This window comes from Xyrauchen texanus, chromosome 23 (genome assembly GCF_025860055.1).
Source record: "Xyrauchen texanus isolate HMW12.3.18 chromosome 23, RBS_HiC_50CHRs, whole genome shotgun sequence".
Classification (NCBI taxonomy): domain Eukaryota; kingdom Metazoa; phylum Chordata; class Actinopteri; order Cypriniformes; family Catostomidae; genus Xyrauchen; species Xyrauchen texanus.
In genome coordinates, this window is record NC_068298.1 from 3,115,641 (window position 1) to 3,132,298 (window position 16,658).

Sequence of the window (16,658 nt, forward strand, 5' to 3'; positions counted from 1 at the left end):
TGTTTGAACAAATGCAAAGCCTCATTTGATTGTTTATTCTTTTACAGACAGCTTTAATTTCATAAAATGTTAAAATAATTTTGACAGAAATGTGTATTCTATTTGGACTATACATGTGTTAGTTTTGTCATACTTAAACACTTGGTTACAAAATTGTTTCTCAAACATGTCTGATCCTGAGCTGATTGTGTTCTTACCAAGGGATTTCTGTAGTTCATGAGAATGGACTCAGAGTGCCGCTGTTGGTCAGTGTGTGACAGTTTAGAGAGCAGATCTGCAGCAGTTCCACCCCCATCATCTCCATATTATTAGAGAGAGAGACGGAAGCTGAGCACACAGTCTGAAGAGGAGGAGAGATAACGCACATCACGGAGAGGCTCGTTTTTATTTTCTGGAAATACAGGCCTTTGTTGTACTACTTTCTTTGGATATATACTATAATATGCATGATTGCCTACATGTTTTCTGGATTTATTTAGTCTGATTCAAGCTTAGTCTTCGCGTTTTGGTCTTCTGCAAAATGTCGGACAGAACAATGGCGCGGCAAGTACTGCTGTTTATTTGGTTTCTCTCTCTCAGTTCAGCTCACGGGCAGGTCAGTTACTCCATTCCTGAGGAAATGGCGAAAGGCTCTTTAGTCGGTAACATAGCGCAGGATTTGGGTTTAGATTTAAAGAGACTGAAATCGGGTAAAGCCCGTATTTATACCGGAGACAGCGCTGAATACATCGAGCTGAATAAAGAAAGAGGAGTCCTCCTTATCAAAGAGAGAATAGACCGAGAGGCGCTATGCGGACAGACAACGCCTTGCGCACTACATCTACAGATTATTCTGGAGAACCCGATGGAACTGTTTAGAGTAACTGTTGAAATTACAGACATAAATGATAATTTTCCTAATTTTAAACGGGATGAAAGACGATTTGAGATTAGCGAATCAGCTGTAATAGGGTCAAAATTTATGCTGGAGAAAGCAATAGACGCAGATATTGGCGCAAATGACTTGCAGAGTTATTCTCTGCAACCTACCGATCATTTTAATTTAAAACTTCATGGTCAGAGCGATGGGAGTAAAAAAGTGGAAATGATTCTACAAAAGCCTTTAGACCGTGAACAACAAGAGGACATGTCTCTGGTATTAACCGCAATGGACGGTGGAGATCCTCCTAAATCAGGGACTGTTCAAATACATATTACAGTGCTTGATGTAAACGATAATGCTCCAGTTTTTACTAAGCCTATTTATAGAACAATTATTACCGAGAACTCACAGAGAGGCACTCCTGTCGTCACTGTAAGTGCTTCTGATTCAGATAAAGGGACGAATGGAGAGGTGAGTTATTTAGTTGCAAACAGTGATGGGTTATCTGATATTTTCCAAATAGATGAAAATGGATTGGTGACATTAGTTGGAAAAATCGACTATGAAATATCTAAGCATTACCAAATTGATATAGAAGCAGTTGACAACGGAGGACTGTCTGACTCTAGCAAAATAATAGTCGACGTAATTGATGTAAATGACAACGCACCGGTCATCACAGTGATGTCAACATCTTTAACAATAGCAGAGGATTCGCTACAGAGTACTGTGATTGCCATAATCAGTGTTAATGATCCGGATTCAGAAAGTAATGGACAGGTTCAGTGCAGTGTTAATGAAAATATCCCTTTTACAATCAAATCAACTTCTAATGGATTTTATAGCATTGTGACAGATGGTGATTTAGATCGGGAGAGAGATTCTGAGTATAATATCAGTGTGACGTGCGCTGATGAGGGCGTGCCCTCTCTCTCCAGCAGCGTCACTCTCTCCTTACAGATATCAGATGTGAATGATAACGCGCCTGTGTTTGACAAGAGCTCATATGAGGCCTCTGTTCAAGAAAACAACACACCGGGTCTTTCCATATTTACAGTCAGAGCCAGAGACGCAGATTTTAACCAGAATGCCCGTGTGTCTTACATACTGGAGGACTCCTCTGTTAACGGAGTGCCCGTCTCCTCGTTGGTGTCCGTTAGTGCTGATAGTGGAGTCATACATGCAGTGCGATCTTTCGATTACGAGCAGATCAAAGATTTCCCGTTCCGCGTAAAAGCGCAAGACGGAGGCTCCCCTTCTCTCAGCAGCAACGTGAGTGTGAAAATCCTTATTCAGGACCAGAATGACAACGCGCCTCAGATTCTGTATCCGGTCCAGTCTGGTGCTTCTGTGGTGGCCGAAATAGTGCCTCGTTCGGCAGATGTGGGTTATCTGGTCACTAAAGTGGTGGCTGTTGATGTGGACTCTGGACAGAATGCCTGGCTCTCATATAAACTGCAGAAAGCCACAGACAGGGCGCTGTTTGAAGTGGGCTTACAGAATGGAGAAATAAGAACTGTACGTCAAGTGACAGATAAAGATACTGTGAAACAAAGGCTCACTGTTGTAGTGGAGGACAACGGGCAGCCCTCTCGTTCAGCTACAGTCAATGTGAACGTGGCGGTGGCGGACAGCTTCCCTGAAGTGCTCTCCGAGTTCACTGACTTTACGCACGACAAGGAATACAACGACAACCTGACTTTTTATCTCGTCTTGGCCTTGGCTGTAGTTTCCTTTCTCTTTATCGTGTCTATCATAGCCATACTGTCAGTAAAATGCTACAGATGGAGACGTGAGCGGATGTATTACAAATCTGGCGCGAATCTGCCGGTTATTCCGTATTATCCGCCTCTTTACGCAGACGTAGGGGGCACCGGAACTTTACAGCACGTGTACAATTATGAGGTTTGCAGAACCACTGACTCCAGAAAGAGTGATCTGAAATACGTCAGACCTTGCAGTGAGAGCATCATTAGTCTGGACACCAGTGGAGCACAGACACTCCCGCATGCGCAGAGAGACAAACTGACCAGTGAAGTGTTTGATGATCAGGTGAGGTTTACTCTTTCTGTGTTTAGTGCAGCTCTGCATGCGTTTATTTATGTTCGGGTTTTTTATGAATATATATATATATATATATATATGTGTGTGTGTGTGTTTGTGTGTGTGTGTGTGTTAGTGTTTTTAGTGTGATAATGGCAATGAATCTTGATTATTGGTATTATAAGTAGTCTATAAAGGTCTGTTTCTAATAAAATATATTTGCACCAGTATATTATTATTTATATTCATGAAAAAAATATTCTTTAGCTATAAAATAAATGTTTGTCTCACTCTTTATTGCAATTACAATGTTCAACTTTTCATAACCATAACTGTAGAAACGCAAACTATTATATATGATGATTACGAAATTAAGATGTGAAGCAAAGATTAGATTATGCTGACAAAAAATGCTAGTAAAGTTGGTCTATATGGGTTCACATATTCTATACTGCCTATCTCTTGTGATATAAATAGTATGCAAAATAAATAAACAAATATTAGCACAACAATCGCATTCTGACGTGACTAAAACATCTGAATTTTGAGCGGGAATCGCTGCAATTTGACATTTGGATTGTTACCATGTGATTGAAAAGATTAACATATCGGATGATCATAAAGTTTACCATTTATATGTGTTTTTCTGTACTTTCCGCACTCATACAGAAATGTAGGCTTCTGTTTTCTGCGCTTTTATTCTCTGGCCATGGTGCTGAAAAGCCGTCGGTCGCATATTTTCAGATCTTCCTTTTGACTGTCAAGTTCAGGATATTTTTTAGTTCTTCTTGTATTTTCGTGTTATTTAAATGTAGACATTCACTCTCATATTCGTATTATGATAATATTCTCATTCGAATATATTCCTTGCTCGTTATGGTGGTGTCTGTTTTGCCTTTGCAGGTATAATGGCAGCATGTCCAGTATATGCATGTTTTTAAGGGGCCAGAATTCCCTTTCTAAATGTACTTTTCTTTATTTTTGTCTAGCATTTTGCAATCATTTTTAATAAAAGATGTTGTAGGTATTTTATAGCATATGCAGTTGTTGTACTTCTACATATGTTGACCTTTTAAAGTATTTATAATTAAAGAAAATATGAGTTCACCTTATTCTGTAGTTCATGAGAATGGACTCAGAGTGCCGCTGTTGGTCAGTGTGTGACAGTTTAGAGAGCAGATCTGCAGCAGTTCCACCCCCATCACCTCCATATTATTAGAGAGAGACGGAAGCTGAGCACACAGTCTGAAGAGGAGGAGAGATAACGCACATCACGGAGAGGCTCGTTTTTATTTTCTGGATATACAGGCCTTTGTTGTACTACTTCTTTCTTTGGATATCTACTATTATATGCATGATTGCCTACATGTTTTCTGGATTTATTTAGTCTGATTCAGCCTCAATCTTCGTGTTTTGGTCTTCTGCAAAATGTCGGACAGAACAATGGCGCGGCAAGTACTGCTGTTTATTTGGTTTCTCTCTCTCAGTTCAGCTCTCGGGCAGGTCAGTTACTCCATTCCTGAGGAAATGGCGAAAGGCTCTTTAGTCGGTAACATAGCGCAGGATTTGGGTTTAGATTTAAAGAGACTGAAATCGGGTAAAGCCCGTATTTATACCGGAGACAGCGCTGAATACATCGAGCTGAATAAAGAAAGAGGAGTCCTCCTTATCAAAGAGAGAATAGACCGAGAGGCGCTATGCGGACAGACAACGCCTTGCGCACTACATCTACAGATTATTCTGGAGAACCCGATGGAATTTTACAGCGTTAATGTTGAGGTGCTGGATATAAATGACAACGCACCATTTTTTGAAAAAAGTGAAATTAATTTTAGGATTAGTGAATCTGCTACGATTGGTACAAAATTTACGATAGAGCCTGCTAGAGATCTTGACGTTGGAATTAACGGTTTGGAAAACTACTTACTAAAACCAACAGATAATTTTGCCTTGAAATTCAAAAAGCCAACCAGGAGGGCAACATATCGAAATGATTTTACAAAAGCCCTTGGACCGCGAAAAGCAGGAGAACATGTTTTTAACATTAGCTGCCACAGACGGGGAGATCCTCAAATGTCTGGTAATATACAAATAAACATTATTATTTTAGATGTAAACGATAACGCTCCTGTTTTCACACAGTCTGTGTATAAATCAACTGTAAATGAAAATTCACATAAAGGGAACAGTTGTAGCTACAGTAAGTGCGTCGGATCCAGATCAAGGAGTAAACGGTGAAATAATGTATAGTATAACAAACACACTTGATGAAGTTCGACACATATTTGAAATAAACGAGACTAATGGTAAAGTAAGACTGATAGGTCAGGTTGATTATGAGAAGGCACGTCACTACGATATACGCGTACAAGCAAGCGATCATGGTGGTTTTACTGACTCTTGTAAGATCATTGTGGATGTCGTTGATATAAATGATAATAATCCTATAATCAACATCATGTCCAAAACAAGCGTGATAGCTGAAAATTCTCCATCTGAGACGGTGGTTACGATGATAAATGTCCAGGATGCGGATTCAGGAGAAAATGGAAAAGTTCATTGTTCTACTAATGAAAATATTCAATTTTCTCTGAAATCGACAAATGCTAATTTCTTTAGTTTGGTCACAGATGGTGATTTAGATCGGGAGAGAGATTCTGAGTATAACATCAGTGTGACGTGCGCTGATGAGGGCGTGCCTTCTCTCTCCAGCAGCGTCACTCTCTCCTTACAGATATCAGATGTGAATGATAACGCGCCTGTGTTTGACAAGAGCTCATATGAGGCCTCTGTTCAAGAAAACAACACACCGGGTCTTTCCATATTTACAGTCAGAGCCAGAGACGCAGATTTTAACCAGAATGCCCGTGTGTCTTACATACTGGAGGACTCCTCTGTTAACGGAGTGCCCGTCTCCTCGTTGGTGTCCGTTAGTGCTGATAGTGGAGTCATACATGCAGTGCGATCTTTCGATTACGAGCAAATCAAAGATTTCCCGTTCCGCGTAAAGCGCAAGACGGAGGCTCCCTCCTCTCAGCAGCAACGTGAGTGTGAGAATAATTATTCAGGACCAGAATGACAACGCGCCTCAGGTTCTGTATCCGGTCCAGTCTGGTGCTTCTGTGGTGGCTGAAATAGTGCCTCGTTCGGCAGATGTGGGTTATCTGGTCACTAAAGTGGTGGCTGTTGATGTGGACTCTGGACAGAATGCCTGGCTCTCATATAAACTGCAGAAAGCCACAGACAGGGCGCTGTTTGAAGTGGGCTTACAGAATGGAGAAATAAGAACTGTACGTCAAGTGACAGATAAAGATGCTGTGAAACAAAGGCTCACTGTTGTAGTGGAGGACAACGGGCAGCCCTCTCGTTCAGCTACAGTCAATGTGAACGTGGCGGTGGCGGACAGCTTCCCTGAAGTGCTCTCCGAGTTCACTGACTTTACGCACGACAAGGAATACAACGACAACCTGACTTTTTATCTCGTCTTGGCCTTGGCTGTAGTTTCCTTTCTCTTTATCGTGTCTATCATAGCCATACTGTCAGTCAAATGCTACAGATGGAGACGTGAGCGGATGTATTACAAATCTGGCGCGAATCTGCCGGTTATTCCGTATTATCCGCCTCTTTACGCAGACGTAGGGGGCACCGGAACTTTACAGCACGTGTACAATTATGAGGTTTGCAGAACCACTGACTCTAGAAAGAGTGATCTGAAATACGTCAGACCTTGCAGTGAGAGCATCATTAGTCTGGACACCAGTGGAGCACAGACACTCCCGCATGCGCAGAGAGACAAATTGACCAATGAAGTGTTTGATGATCAGGTGAGATTTAAGGTTTGTTTCTCCGCTACAGCTGTGCATGTGTTTATTAATTATGTATACATGTTTTTTTTTATAAACATTGTTTTTCAAACACCTGTTCAAAGATGATTTAGTGGGAACTGGCATAACACTTTATTAATTATTAAAATATATAAAGGTATGTTTTTAATTAAAAATCTAAATAGCAAAAACTAAAATAGACATTTCCAGTAATTATAACAATTAACATAATGTAAAGTCATACAATTAATCTCTTTAAAATTAATTCTGTAGCTACGGCAATTTCAACTGCAGAAACAAATAAACAGCGCTTAAGTCAGGTTCAGAGGATATGAATAACTCTTTGCATAAACCATAACTGTAAATACACATATTGATTTTGTTGATTTATATACTATTAATATTTTAGATATTTTATATCTTAATAACTAAATGAGAGACAAATACAAAACTCCTCTAGCAAAAGATCTAAAGTTGGCTTATGAGCATTTGCAACTGCTACCAATTTCTTATTATATAAAGTATCATGAAGATCTTAAATTAAATAAAGTAATTCAAAAGCAGATTGGCCAGCCATACTCCCCGTAACTGAACTTGACATCTCATAAGGGAGAAAAAAGGTTTAAAATCTGTTTGATGCAGCTAAACCAATAACTCGCCCATAACCGCAATCGGTCCTGACCAAAACATTTTAGTGTTTGGCGGGAAAAGCCGATGAATGTTTAGTTTGAATTAATGCACAATATTTAACACTTAACTACAAATATTTTGCGCATAAGAGTTTTGCAGAGGATCCTTTCTCATTCCCTGTGTTATTACTTTTAGTAAATCATACTCTTTTGGTTTAATAGGAGTTTCACTTTTGAAATCAGTCATTTGCCACCCATTTATATTTATATATATATATATATGAATGTTTGACATTTGTTGAAAATATTAAAATCTCGGACATTCATGAAGTGTATGATTTTATATTCTTAGTTATTTTCTGTAGTTTTTCCTTATACATAATATGGGGCTTTGTTTGCTGTGCTTGTCCTGGATTCTCTGGCCTTGGTGCTGAAATTAATTCCGTTGCATATTTCCAGATCCTCTTTTTGACTGACAAGCGCAGGCAAGTTCTTCTTAGGTTCTTAATGTACTTTTGTGTCTAACTGTCAGAAGTTCACTCCACTGCTCGTATTAGGATATTATTCTTATTAAAATAATTTTCCTGATGGTTATAGTAGTATTTTAGAGGTCTATATTTCTTTTACGTTTAAAAATCTGAATATAGGCCTACTGTAAATGCTCTTTTTTTGGCCCAGATTTCCTTTTAAATATATATATATATATATATATATATATATATATATATATATATATATATATATATATATAATTCATTCATTTATGTATTTATTTGTATATGCTGTTGTTGCACTACTGCGCATTTAAACATTAAAACACATTTTTATTTAACAACAACTGAACATATGTTCACCTTATTCTGTAGTTCATGAGAATGGACTCAGAGTGCCGCTGTTGGTCAGTGTGTGACAGTTTAGAGAGCAGATCTGCAGCAGTTCCACCCCCATCATCTCCATATTATTAGAGAGAGAGACGGAAGCTGAGCACACAGTCTGAAGAGGAGGAGAGATAACGCACATCACGGAGAGGCTCGTTTTTGTTTTCTGGAAATACAGGCCTTTGTTGTACTACTTCTTTTTTTGGATATATACTGTTATATGCATGATTGCCTACATGTTTTCTGGATTGATTTAGTCTGATTCAGCCTCAATCTTCGTGTTTTGGTCTTCTGCAAAATGTCGGACAGAACAATGGCGCGGCAAGTACTGCTGTTTATTTGGTTTCTCTCTCTCGGTTCAGCTCTCGGGCAGGTCAGTTACTCCATTCCTGAGGAAATGGCGAAAGGCTCTTTAGTCGGTAACATAGCGCAGGATTTGGGTTTAGATTTAAAGAGACTGAAATCGGGTAAAGCCCGTATTTATACCGGAGACAGCGCTGAATACATCGAGCTGAATAAAGAAAGAGGAGTCCTCCTTATCAAAGAGAGAATAGACCGAGAGGCGCTATGCGGACAGACAACGCCTTGCGCACTACATTTTCAGATTATTTTAGAAAATCCTATTGAATTTTACCACATCACTGCTGAGGTAACCGATATCAATGATAATTACCCTTATTTCAGTAAACCAGAAACCTATTTTGAAATGAGTGAATCCGCCGTAAATGGGGCGAAGTTCTATATAGAGCAAGCCGTGGATCTAGATGTTGGGACGAATGATATCCAAAGCTACGCACTTTCATCTAGCGAACATTTTGCATTAAAACTGCATAGTCAAGCAGATGGTAGGAAAGCGGTTGAGATGGTCTTACAAAAACCTCTCGATCGAGAGAAAGAGGAACATATTGCTTTAGTTTTGACAGCCGTTGATGGAGGTGATCCGCATCTTTCTGGAACATCACAGATACGTATTAAAGTGCTTGATGTAAATGACAATGCACCTGTTTTCACACATTCTGTATATAAAGCCACTGTCACAGAGAATTCGCCGAAAGGGACTGTCGTCATGAGAGTCGAAGCCTCTGATGCAGATCAGAGCACAAACGGTAAAATTGATTATTCAATTACCAATACTCACGATGGTGTCCCTGAAACGTTTGAAATAAACAGTCAAAATGGTGAATTGAGAATAATTGGTGTTATCGATTACGAAAAAGCCAGGAACTATCAGATTAATGTTAGAGCGAGTGATCATGGTGGTCTATCAGATTCAAGTAAAATAATGATCGACGTTTTAGATGTCAATGATAATACACCAGTAATCAATATTATGTCAAAGTCAGCTATGCTATCAGAAGATATTAAACCTGGCACTGTTGTTACTGTTATAAACACACAAGACTTGGATTCTAATGACAACGGCAAGGTCCAGTGCTTTATTAATGAAAATTATCCATTCGCCTTAATGACGACCACTTCTAATTTCTTTAGTTTGGTCACAGATGGTGATTTAGATCGGGAGAGAGATTCTGAGTATAACATCAGTGTGACGTGCGCTGATGAGGGCGTGCCCTCTCTCTCCAGCAGCGTCACTCTCTCCTTACAGATATCAGATGTGAATGATAACGCGCCTGTGTTTGACAAGAGCTCATATGAGGCCTCTGTTCAAGAAAACAACACACCGGGTCTTTCCATATTCACAGTCAGAGCCAGAGACGCAGATTTTAACCAGAATGCCCGTGTGTCTTACATACTGGAGGACTCCTCTGTTAACGGAGTGCCCGTCTCCTCGTTGGTGTCCGTTAGTGCTGATAGTGGAGTCATACATGCAGTGCGATCTTTCGATTACGAGCAGATCAAAGATTTCCCGTTCCGCGTAAAAGCGCAAGACGGAGGCTCCCTCCTCTCAGCAGCAACGTGAGTGTGAAAATCATTATTCAGGACCAGAATGACAACGCGCCTCAGGTTCTGTATCCGGTCCAGTCTGGTGCTTCTGTGGTGGCTGAAATAGTGCCTCGTTCGGCAGATGTGGGTTATCTGGTCACTAAAGTGGTGGCTGTTGATGTGGACTCTGGACAGAATGCCTGGCTCTCATATAAACTGCAGAAAGCCACAGACAGGGCGCTGTTTGAAGTGGGCTTACAGAATGGAGAAATAAGAACTGTACGTCAAGTGACAGATAAAGATGCTGTGAAACAAAGGCTCACTGTTGTAGTGGAGGACAACGGGCAGCCCTCTCGTTCAGCTACAGTCAATGTGAACGTGGCGGTGGCGGACAGCTTCCTGAAGTGCTCTCCGAGTTCACTGACTTTACGCACGACAAGGAATACAACGACAACCTGACTTTTTATCTCGTCTTGGCCTTGGCTGTAGTTTCCTTTCTCTTTATCGTGTCTATCATAGCCATACTGTCAGTCAAATGCTACAGATGGAGACGTGAGCGGATGTATTACAAATCTGGCGCGAATCTGCCGGTTATTCCGTATTATCCGCCTCTTTACGCAGACGTAGGGGGCACAGGAACTTTACAGCACGTGTACAATTATGAGGTTTGCAGAACCACTGACCCCAGAAAGAGTGATCTGAAATACGTCAGACCTTGCAGTGAGAGCATCATTAGTCTGGACACCAGTGGAGCACAGACACTCACGCATGCGCAGAGAGAGAAACTGACCAGTGAAGAGTTTCATGATCAGGTGAGAAATATTGTTCACACCTAATTTAAGCAGAACATTTTAGTTGATTCTCATATTAAATGTATTTTTCTGATTGAACCACTGACAGTGTCGCTGAGCATTGTTCTGATTGATTTGTTTCTTATCATCAAATTAAACAAATGACATAATTTTCAACTTCATATTTTACTTGTAGTGAAGAATTTTACCCCCTAAATACTCAATAGTGTTATTTTGATAAACTGGGTGTTTTTCGTGGCCTTACATAAACGTTCATATTACATAAATATTCATAATTATTTTGAATGATTTTTATCTTCTAACATTAATATTTTTTATTATTTTTATTCTTAGTTATTTTTTAGTATTAGGAGCATCACTTCAACTTATATCATTAAACTTTATTCGATTATTATATTAAGATGTTGATTTTGAGGTGTGTTTTTAGCACTGCACTTCCACAAGTCACGTCTCTACCTTGCTGCAATATATATATATATATACTAGATGATTAATTTTCTAAATATATATATTTATTTTGTAATTTCTTGTTGTAGGACTGAGAAAAGTTTAGAAGTTAATTCGCTTGTTTTTAGTTTCTCTGAAGACTCTTCAATCATCTTGCTGTTACTAGCGATTTAGTGTCCAATGTTAAACATTTTTCAATATGATGGTATTAATAAGTGATGTTTGGTCATTTTGGTGGGTTTTTTTCTTGGACATCTTCGATCTCTCTTTGTATTGAAATGAATTAAACGCAGTCGGCGTCTCCACTGTTCTTCCCTGACCATGGTGCTGAAATACAGTCTCGCCTTCATTTCCCTTCATTCCCCAATTTATCTCTGTAATGCAGAAGATCTGATTGGGCCATTCCTGAAGCTTTCAGGCTCACTTTTGTGCAACTTTAAATTGTACACGTATCCATATGTAGATATTTTCAAGAGGGTAATTGATGTATTTATTTTTGCTTTTCTCTGTGTATCTCAGATCAGCGCACGCGCGCGAACACACACAGACACACACACACACACACAAGCGCGCCCGCGCTCGAATAAGACCAGATCAAATAACTGAGCAAAAGCAAAATAATTTGTTTTTTTACTGAACTTTTAGATATTTTCACAAAGTATTTGGCATTTTCTTTAATAAATATTCGTATTTTAATATACATTTTATGTTTTCATTATTGAAAACTTTGTGCAGTAGCCTAAACATTTGTTTCTCACCAGTGTCTGATACTGAGTTGGATGTGGATTTATTTTAAGATTTCTGTAGTACATAAAAATGGACTCAGAGTGCCGCTGTTGGTCAGTGTGTGACAGTTTAGAGAGCAGATCTGCAGCAGTTCCACCCCCATCATCTCCATATTATTAGAGAGAGAGACGGAAGCTGAGCACACAGTCTGAAGAGGAGGAGAGATAACGCACATCACGGAGAGGCTCGTTTTTGTTTTCTGGAAATACAGGCCTTTGTTGTACTACTTTCTTTGGATATATACTATTATATGCATGATTGCCTACATGTTTTCTGGATTTATTTAGTCTGATTCAGCCTCAATCTTCGTGTTTTGGTCTTCTGCAAAATGTCGGACAGAACAATGGCGCGGCAAGTACTGCTGTTTATTTGGTTTCTCTCTCTCAGTTCAGCTCTCGGGCAGGTCAGTTACTCCATTCCTGAGGAAATGGCGAAAGGCTCTTTAGTCGGTAACATAGCGCAGGATTTGGGTTTAGATTTAAAGAGACTGAAATCGGGTAAAGCCCGTATTTATACCGGAGACAGCGCTGAATACATCGAGCTGAATAAAGAAAGAGGAGTCCTCCTTATCAAGAGAGAATAGACCGAGAGGCGCTATGCGGACAGACAACGCCTTGCGCACTACATCTACAGATTATTCTGGAGAACCCGATTGAGTTTTACTCCGTTAACGTTGAAGTTACAGATGTAAATGATCATTCGCCCTCTTTTAAAAGGGCTGAAATGAAATTTAGAATCAGTGAGTCGGCTGTAAATGGGGCTGTGTTTGTTTTAGAGAGAGCGATGGATTTAGATGTTGGAATAAATGGTCTGCAGACTTATTTACTAAAGCCAACAGATCATTTTTCATTAAGATTACAAAGTCAACCAGATGGCAGTAAGATAGTTGAAATGATCCTTCAAAAATCCCTCGATCGTGAGAAGCAGGAGCTTTTGTCTCTGGTTTTGACGGCGATAGATGGAGGTGATCCACAGTTGTCCGGTACTGCGCAGATTCACATTACAGTTTTAGATGCGAACGACAACGCGCCTGTTTTTACGCAGAAAATATACAAAGCGAGTATTAAAGAAAGCGCTCTCGAAGGTACAGTTTTAACAACAGTAAGTGCTTCTGATATGGACGAGGGCTTAAACAGCAAAATAAAATATTCAATCACAAATACCCTCGACGATGTTCCTGAATGGTTTAAAATTAATGAAACAAACGGTGAGGTCAGAGTAACGGGGAATGTAGATTACGAGAAAGCTCGCCATTATCAAATTCATGTACAGGCGAGTGATGACGGGGTCTGACTGATTCATGTAAAATCGATGTAGATGTGATTGATATAAATGACAATAAGCCAATCATCAGCATAATGTCAAAATTAACCACCTTATCAGAAGATTCTGATGCTGGGACTGTTGTAACTGTGATAAACGTGCAAGACCCAGATGCGGGTGAAAACGGAAAGATTTACTGTTCAATGAATGAGAATATTCCTTTTACGCTGAAGTCGACCACGAATAATTTCTTTAGTTTAGTCACAGATGGTGATTTAGATCGGGAGAGAGAGTCCGAGTATAACATCAGTGTGACGTGCGCTGATGAGGGCGTGCCCTCTCTCTCCAGCAGCGTCACTCTCTCCTTACAGATATCAGATGTGAATGATAACGCGCCTGTGTTTGACAAGAGCTTATATGAGGCCTCTGTTCAAGAAAACAACACACCGGGTCTTTCCATATTCACAGTCAGAGCCAGAGACGCAGATTTTAACCAGAATGCCCGTGTGTCTTACATACTGGAGGACTCCTCGGTTAACGGAGTGCCCGTCTCCTCGTTGGTGTCCGTTAGTGCTGATAGTGGAGTCATACATGCAGTGCGATCTTTCGATTACGAGCAGATCAAAGATTTCCCGTTCCGCGTAAAAGCGCAAGACGGAGGCTCCCCTCCTCTCAGCAGCAACGTGAGTGTGAGAATCATTATTCAGGACCAGAATGACAACGCGCCTCAGGTTCTGTATCCGGTCCATTCTGGTGCTTCTGTGGTGGCTGAAATAGTGCCTCGTTCGGCAGATGTGGGTTATCTGGTCACTAAAGTGGTGGCTGTTGATGTGGACTCTGGACAGAATGCCTGGCTCTCATATAAACTGCAGAAAGCCACAGACAGGGCGCTGTTTGAAGTGGGCTTACAGAATGGAGAAATAAGAACTGTACGTCAAGTGACAGATAAAGATGCTGTGAAACAAAGGCTCACTGTTGTAGTGGAGGACAACGGGCAGCCCTCTCGTTCAGCTACAGTCAATGTGAACGTGGCGGTGGCGGACAGCTTCCTGAAGTGCTCTCCGAGTTCACTGACTTTACGCACGACAAGGAATACAACGACAACCTGACTTTTTATCTCGTCTTGGCCTTGGCTGTAGTTTCCTTTCTCTTTATCGTGTCTATCATAGCCATACTGTCAGTCAAATGCTACAGATGGAGACGTGAGCGGATGTATTTCAAATCTGGCGCGAATCTGCCGGTTATTCCGTATTATCCGCCTCTTTACGCAGACGTAGGGGGCACAGGAACTTTACAGCACGTGTACAATTATGAGGTTTGCAGAACCACTGACTCCAGAAAGAGTGATCTGAAATACGTCAGACCTTGCAGTGAGAGCATCATTAGTCTGGACACCAGTGGAGCACAGACACTCCCGCATGCGCAGAGAGACAAACTGACCAATGAAGAGTTTCATGATCAGGTGAGATTTACAATTTAAGAGTCCTGTTTTTTAAATGCTTCACTGCTTTGTAGTTGCATCCTTCGCTTTTTGAAAATAAGAGAAATATACACTGCAAAGGGATTTTTATACTGAAACTTATATATTTACCTGTTTATTAGTTTGGTTTATTTGAAGTGTAAAATGTTTCTCTTTTTATTTTTATTCTCAAATAAATCTGAGACTTTTGTTATGGGCAAATCAGCGCTGTGAAAGTTTTTTTTTTTTTTTTTTTTTTGCGCTGTCCAAAGTGCTGAAACCACGTCCTTAGACTTTTTTCTTTGCTTTCATCACAACTGATATTTAAAGTGACACTTCAAAGCCTATTGTTTTATATATGAAATAATATATTTAAATTATTATTCATATTATATCGTTCCATTTGCCTTGTTTGTGAGTGAAAATAGATCATTTTGGCTTTTGACTAAACGCAAGATTAACAAATCACATCCTCGATCAAACACTTGGAGGTTACAAGAAACATATTTCTTTATGATTTAAGTTTTCTACTTTTCCCTCACTTTTATTATGTTAAAAAATGCAATCATAGTTTTGTGTTTCTTGTGGTATTCTTCTCTCTTACTGCATACTTCTTTTGAGTTCCAGAATGTTCTATATTTACCTTCTATACAGTGCTCGTACTTTTCATGTAGTAACTGAGAATGGTCTCAGAGTGCCGCTGTTTGTCTGCGAAATGTGTTTGAGAGCACATGACTCGCAGAGAGACAAACTGACCAGTGAAGTGTTTGATGATCAGGTGAGGTTTCCTGTTTCTGTCTATAGTGCGGCTGCATGCGTGTATTTATTGTGCGTATGCTATTTATTAGATTTTTTATGTGTTTATTTATTTGTATGTGTGTTTTAATACGTGTTTTAGTCGGAATGGCCCTACATCTTTATAAATATAAAAACAAATACAGGATTTAAGTACATAGGTATCTAAAATATATACATTAAGAGTGCTTTAGACTTGGTTTGATGTCCCTAAACTAATTTAGTTGGTCACAAAAGCAATCTGATGTGTCAAAAGCCTCTGAATATTGAGCTGGAATCAGCCGCAGTCTGATTCTTAGATGGCCAAGATGGAAAAAATCATATATTCAAAAATTATATCATTTGTTTGAGTTTTTCTGTAGTTCTTCCTTCCTTATCTAAATGTGGTCTTCTGTTTCCTGTGCTTCTCTTGGATTCTCTGGCCTTGGTGCTGAAATGCAGTCTGTACAGATCTTCAGATCCTCCTTTTGACCATCCAGCACAGGCTATTTTTAAGTTCTTTGTGTATTTTACGTGCTGTTTCGATTTTAAACATTCACTCTCTTATTCGTAGTTAGACATAATTCTTATTCTAATATATTTCTTGCTCGTTATTGTGGAGTTTTTGAGATATATTTTATCTGTATGGGTATATACATGTTTTATCGGGGCTAAATTTTCCTTTTTACATACACTTTTTGTTGCATTACTTCATGCAATCGTGTTTCTCTGCTAATAATAACAATAATATTAATAATTATTAACATGTATATGCATTGATAGTAAGCTATGTGCATTTGAACCTGTAAAGGTATTTTTTGAAGAACAGCTATATATGATTTCACCTCATTCTGTAGTTCATGAGAATGGACTCATAGTGCCGCTGTTGGTCAGTGTGTGACAGTTTAGAGAGCAGATCTGCAGCAGTTCCACCCCCATCATCTCCATATTATTAGAGAGAGAGACGGAAGCTGAGCACACAGTCTGAAGAGGAGGA

The 16,658-nt window shown here is 39.6% G+C and overlaps 3 protein-coding genes and 1 pseudogene across 3 annotated transcripts; all 4 read left to right on the forward strand.

The window, feature by feature from the left end:
- The first annotated feature begins 243 nt into the window (after positions 1 to 243).
- On the forward strand, positions 244 to 3,814 carry LOC127663252 (protocadherin beta-16-like). The gene is made up of 2 exons (XM_052154772.1): positions 244 to 2,914; positions 3,809 to 3,814. The coding sequence occupies exons 1-2, from the start codon at positions 521 to 523 to the stop codon at positions 3,812 to 3,814; spliced, it is 2,400 nt and encodes a 799-aa protein (XP_052010732.1). The 5' UTR covers positions 244 to 520.
- A 328-nt stretch (positions 3,815 to 4,142) lies between these two features.
- On the forward strand, positions 4,143 to 5,226 carry LOC127663424 (protocadherin beta-14-like). Its single transcript, XM_052155016.1, has one exon. The coding sequence runs from the start codon at positions 4,334 to 4,336 to the stop codon at positions 5,141 to 5,143; it is 810 nt and encodes a 269-aa protein (XP_052010976.1). The 5' UTR covers positions 4,143 to 4,333; the 3' UTR covers positions 5,144 to 5,226.
- Positions 5,227 to 8,633: 3,407 nt separating this feature from the next.
- On the forward strand, positions 8,634 to 11,029 carry LOC127663253 (protocadherin beta-16-like). Its single transcript, XM_052154774.1, has 4 exons — positions 8,634 to 10,112; positions 10,178 to 10,535; positions 10,640 to 10,932; positions 11,021 to 11,029. Exons 1-4 carry the CDS (start codon positions 8,634 to 8,636, stop codon positions 11,027 to 11,029), a joined length of 2,139 nt encoding a protein of 712 aa, XP_052010734.1.
- A 1,299-nt stretch (positions 11,030 to 12,328) lies between these two features.
- On the forward strand, positions 12,329 to 13,578 carry LOC127663423 (protocadherin beta-16-like; annotated as a pseudogene).
- Positions 13,579 to 16,658: the final 3,080 nt, after the last annotated feature.